General features: G+C 44.1%; 1 protein-coding gene across 1 annotated transcript; it reads left to right on the top strand.

Moving 5' to 3' along the window:
- The first annotated feature begins 4,450 nt into the window (after positions 1 to 4,450).
- On the top strand, positions 4,451 to 4,997 carry LOC147750937 (folylpolyglutamate synthase, mitochondrial-like). Its single transcript, XM_086931754.1, has one exon. The coding sequence runs from the start codon at positions 4,482 to 4,484 to the stop codon at positions 4,995 to 4,997; it is 516 nt and encodes a 171-aa protein (XP_086787880.1). The 5' UTR covers positions 4,451 to 4,481.
- Positions 4,998 to 6,286: the final 1,289 nt, after the last annotated feature.

The raw sequence follows: 6,286 nt of genomic DNA, 5'->3' as shown, positions 1-6,286 counted from the left end.
AATTCAGAATTTTAGGCATAATTTCTCTTCTGTGTCCTTCTCCCATCCCAACTAATCAACCATGTGACACTATACCCGGCTGGGTTAGTTTTGGACATAATAAGGATTGTCCAAGATCATGATTGATCAACATAGGGCTGAAAAATTAGTGATATTGTTGTTATAACAAATCACTAACTATAACTTTATCGATTTGCACTGTTTTTACATGCACTTTTTGCACTTGCACTTTAGAAGGTCACAACCTTTATATGGTAGGGACATTATATGAATTGAATTTTTGACATATGTGAACCTTGGGCATATATAACAAACATCATCAGTGATTATGATTTTGATAATTACCATGAGTCAAATCTATGTTATAATCAAATGTGCATTGTGCAGTGATTTATGATGTTTTCTTCTTCTTTTTTTGATTTGATCTCATACAATACCATTGGTCTTTCATTTAGTGAAATAATGATCATTCTGGTGAACAAAATGATATGCAAAATAGACAAAATCTTGGGTTCTAATGCATTAGTATTTGCACAGATATTATTTCCATCACATTTTGAAAATATACATGTGGCTCCTACCAGTGTTTATTTCAATACGTATATGGTTGTGAAAGTCTTTCTTCCATTACATTTGTTTGAACCATGTGACCTTCTTTGCACAGGATTGGTGGTTTGAGTGGTCAAATTGTATACATAAAAAAATGTTGGGTCACTGAGCACTTTATTTCCAGTGAGCAAAGCGACTGCGTTCGCCGAAACGCGTCTGGATACACATGGCAGTTCTTTGAAAATTAATTAAATAAACAAATACCTGCTTCTAAGAGGAAACAAGCAACTGTCCCTTTCTCTGTTGTTCGCGAGCACGGACGCAAACGGAGTGGTTGATTGATATATATATATATATATATATATATTTATATATATATATATATATATATATATACAAACATATATATATATATATATATATATATATATATATATATATATATATATCTACACACAGACATGCACCCCTTTACTCCCAAAAACATATATACCCACCCTAAACCCTACAAATTCCCTATCCACCCAAAAACCCACATCCACCCTAAACCCTAAAAATACTCTTGCAATCCCAAAAACCCACACAAACCTTAAAATTACACTTGCCACCCAAAAACCCATACCACCCTAAAATTACCCTGGTCACCCAAAAACCCATACCCACTCTTAACCCTAAATATATACTTACCACCCAAAAACCTATACCCACCCAAAACCCTAAAATCACCCTTCTACCCAAAACCCGACACCCACCCTAATTCCTAAAAAATCCCTTTCCACCCAAAAACCCATCCATACCCTAAACCCTAAAAATGCCTTTCAAATCTCAAAAACCCATACCCACCCTAAATCCTAAAATTTCCCTTGTAATCCCAAAAACCCATACCTATGCCACCCAAAAACCCATACCCACCTTAAATCCCCAAATATCCGGTGCCACCCAAAAACTCATACTCATCCGAAACCATTAAAAATACCCTTGCAACCATATAGATATATAAACATATATATATATATATATATATATATATATATATATATATATATATATATATATATATATATATATATATATATATATATATATATATATATATATATAATATATATATCCAAAACTGCTGTTCGCTTGTAGACCCCTGCCACTGCCAGCGGCGGGCCCCGACGGGATAGCGAATCCCCAAAATTCCAAAACTTATCCTCCAAAGGTCAGAAAAGGATTGTCCGGGCCACACAATTGCAGAAAAACGTGCTTTATTTCTTGAGCTTCACTATAGATATATATATATATACATATATATATTTCCAAAACAAGGTTGCCCCCATGAAGATGCCTCACAAGATGGGTTGCAGCACAAATCATCCCAGGCAGCAAGCACTCCAACAGAAAGCCAGCCTCCCAATAGCCATAAGCGTTTCGAGCAGTCTCCGTGCTCTTGTTCAATGGCAAACTGACACATAGGCAGGCTGAGTTAGAACAGTTAATTTATTTCGTAATAAGTCCCGCCCACATGGCGGCAGGCATTGTGGTACTGGTAGTCCAAAAATACAGGCCTATGACTCCAATGTTCTTTTATCCAAGTGGATACCAAGCCTTTGTCAGTATAAATGTATACCTTGTTAGGTGAGAGCGCTGCCTTCCATGATGAAAAACTTGCCAATGTCTAACTGGGACTGAGGCTCCCTCCTTTCCAATGGTATCAGTACCACAATGCCTGCCGCCATGTGGGCGGGACTTATTACGAAATAAATTAACTGTTCTAATTCAGCCTGCCTGTGTGTCAGTTTTCCAGTGATCAAGAGCACGGAGACTGCTCGAAACGCGTATGGCTATTGGGAGGCTGGCTTTCTGGTGGAGTGCTTGCTGCCTGGGATGATTTGTGCTGCAACCCTTCTTGTGAGGCATCTTCTTGGGGGCAACCTTGTTTTGGAAATACAATTGCGGCCGGCCCGGTCGCGTAGACGGCCCGCTGCCCGACTGGGGCGGATCCTGAGTGCCGTGAACTACGGGCGCTCGTTGGAAAGGAGGGAGCCTAGGTCCCAGTTAGACATTGGCAAGTTTACATCATGGAAGGCAGCGCTCTCACCTAACAAGGTATATATTTATACTGAGCAAGGCTTGGTATCCACTTGGATAAAAGAACATTGAAGTCATAGGCTTGTATTTTGGACTATCAGTACCACAATGCCTGCCGCCATGTGGGCAGGACTTATTACGAAATAAATTAACTGTTCTAATTCAGCCTGCCTGTGTGTCAGTTTGCCAGTGAACAAGAGCACGGAGACTGCTCGAAACGCGTATGGCTATTGGGAGGCTGGCTTTCTGGTGGAGTGCTTGCTGCCTGGGATGATTTGTGCTTCAACCCTTCTTGTGAGGCATCTTCTTGGGGGCAACCTTGTTTTGGAAATACAATGCGGCCGGCCCGGTCGCGAAGACGCCCCGCTGCCCGACTGGGGCGGATCCTGAGTGCCGTGAACTACGGGCGCTCGTTGGAAAGGAGAAAGCCTTAGTCCCAGTCTGACATTGGCAAGTTTACATCATGGAAGGCAGCGCTCTCACCTAACAAGGTTTATATTTATACTGACCAAGGCTTGGTATCCACTTGGATAAAAGAACATTGAAGTCATAGGCTTGTATTTTAGACTATCAGTACCACAATGCCTGCTGCCATGTGGGCGGGACTTATTACAAAATAAATTAACTGTTCTAATTCAGCCTGCCTGTGTGTCAGTTTGCCAGTGAACAAGAGCACGGAGACTGCTCGAAACGCTTATGGCTATTGGGAGGCTGGCTTTCTGGTGGAGTGCTTGCTGCCTGGGATGATTTGTGCTGCAACCCTTCTTGTGAGGCATCTTCTTGGGGGCAACCTTGTTTTGGAAAAAAAAATATGTATATATATATACACCCATATAAATGTATGCATATACATATGTATATATATATACATTTATATTACACAAAATACTTACCTTTAATACTTACCAAAATACTTAAATTTTAAAGTATTTTTTTAAAACCGTTTCCTAAACTTACCTTGCTAAAAAAAAAATCCACTCTACAAAACCATATAAAATACAGCCAGACAACCTTTTTTTAAATAGTAATACATATTTCATATACAATCCAAGAGTGCCATCTACTGGCCAGAGGTAGTTGTTAATTCATTAGTGGTTAAAAGACACGTGATTCAGGTTCAGTCGTTGTTAAGGAGTCGTGGTTCAGGCACTTTGTTGTGAATGAATCGTTGTAAAGGTCGTTTCCCATATTAGGGTCTGTTCCCTAATATTGTATGTGCCAGTGAAGCCATACAGAGTTCATGGGCTGGGAACTTGACAACTCGAGTTCCACAGCACCATGATGGCTTCACTGAACCCAGGAGTGTTTGGTACCAAACAGCTCCTTGTAATAAATCCACACTGATGCAAATGTGACATTTATAAAACCATCTACTCAGAGGGCACCTCAGAGGTGCCCACTGAAAGCCTAAGGACCCTGATGCGGACACCGACTGGCTTTAGGCAGCTTGCCACACGCAGTACACAAAGTATAATTTTCCGACTTGAGGGCTGGTCGGGTGCAAGCACAGGGGAGATAGTATGTCAGAAACAAGGAGTCTGCAGACGAGAGGTGTTGTGTGCATTGGTAGCCAGGAAATACGCTCACTTCGATGGTCAGACAGTACTCCATCATCTGCAAAGGTCAATAAAGGCAATTCAGAAGCAGTTCATCGTCAGAAAGATAGAAACATCTCACCAGCCTGCGCGTAAGATGCAGAGGGGTTGTACACTCAACCGGATGGAGGCCACCAGTGCCTGATTGGAGACCATCAATCAGAAAGCAGTCTCAGGCAGGCTACGCTTCTGCTTCTGTGCGCGGGGAGAGGCGTGGGGGCCCGAGGGTACAGCACCCCGGCGGAGGTGCGGACCCTCAGCATGGAGTACCAGGACACCATCCTGACTCTGAACACACTGCAGACAAATGCCAGCTACCTGGAGCAGGTGAAGCGTGAGCGGGGGGACCCCCAGCTGGAAGCCGTGGGGGGCCTCCTGGAGCGGAGCAGGCTCAAGGTCGAAGACCTGGACCAGTTGAACATTATCCACGTCACTGGTACGAAGGGTAAGGGATCAACATGTGCTTTTGCTGAACGAATTCTCATTAATTATGGACTTAAAAGCGGATTCTACAGTTCTCCACACTTGGTTCAGGTGAGAGAGAGAACCCGAATAAACGGACAGCCAATTGGGAAAGAGCTCTTTAGCAAGTACTTCTGGCAGGTCTACAACCATCTAGAGGAGACTCAGGATCCATGCCGCGCCAGCATGCCAGCTTATTTCCGCTTTCTCACCCTCATGGCCTTCCATGTGTTTTTGCAGGAAAAGGTGGATCTGGCAGTTGTGGAGGTCGGCATCGGTGGAGCCTATGACTGCACCAACATCATTCGGTATTGAACCTTGTACCTTCTCTGCACATGCTTCAGTTCCCGTTCATCAATGTGGGGATGTAGACTCTTTCCAGTCACTAGCAGCAGAACCCTAATGTCCCTCCTCCTTTCTTTGTTTCTTTAGCCCTGATGTTGAGTGAATATTTTCTAAGACTAGGCTGAATAAGTAAAATGAAGAGGAAGGTTTGTGATAACCCCGCTTTAACTAATCTTCCAGACACCCTGATGCAGGTACTCATAGTTAAAAGTGGGCTGCAACCCTTCGTCTTCTTTAAATGGAGCTGGACAAGCCACGGTGCTCGAGATGGATATGAGTCTACCTGGGCCTATGGCCCTCCTGAGCACTTGATGTAAAGTTGATCTTTAATGTGGTATCCAAACAAAATTTAAAACTGGACCAATGGGTCTATGCCAGCCAGGCCTTTGGCTACTAACATGCAGCCAAGTAGAATGCATGATTTTCACTGCAGCTCCTCACTTCAACATCAAAGGCCACTCTCTGGTCTGATGGAGTTTCAGGGAACGTAATAGGTTGGAGCGTGCTTCTGTGTGCTAAAAGAGCGTTCCAGTGCATGTTTACTCCATGATGGATTTGTACACAGGTCAGGTTAGCCGAGCTCCTCCCTGCCACACAAGATGAGTGGCATTCTCCCCTACTTGTGTCCTTCCCAAGCACTTCCACATTCGGTGATATCTTGTGCCCTTCCCGGATCTGCTGTGAGTAGCTGAACCAGTCCCTGACAACATTGCCTTTAATTGTCCAAGAGATCTTGATATCAAACCACTTATGGGAATGTTTATTTGATTTTGTTGCTGACTGGTTGTTCCAAGCAGCTGCGACTCTGGAGAAGTGTGGCTCACTGGTTAGAGCAGGCAGACCCTGAAGCAGAGGTCAGACCCGGGACCAGGGTTCAATTCCCGACGCGGCAGGGTCTTGAACTCAAATGTCCACGGACTCGATAATTCTCGCTTTGGTGCCTGACCTAATCATGGGTTCACACTCTGCAACTCTGGGCATTAAGCTTGCTTAATCTCCACAACGGCCCCCTGCGGCGGGATGCCTGGCTTTCACCTTGGGGATGCCCGTTAGGGGCTATCTCACAGGGAAAAGCCAGGACGGGTTCCCAAGGCGAGCGCCGAGATGCCTCCGGGTAGTCGAGCGCTATATAAGAACATACTCTCTCCTCATCAGTCTGGGCTATACGCTGCGGGTCCTTCTAGGATGAATGTGGTCCTCTCTGCTGTGCAACCTTTGTGGCTCCTTTGGCTGTGTTCATCCTGCCGCATGGGTTCAAC

The sequence above is a fragment of the Lissotriton vulgaris genome, chromosome 1_1 (genome assembly GCF_964263255.1).
Source record: "Lissotriton vulgaris chromosome 1_1, aLisVul1.2, whole genome shotgun sequence".
NCBI classification, from domain to species: Eukaryota; Metazoa; Chordata; class Amphibia; order Caudata; family Salamandridae; genus Lissotriton; species Lissotriton vulgaris.
This window is presented reverse-complemented; position numbering and strand designations above follow the sequence as displayed.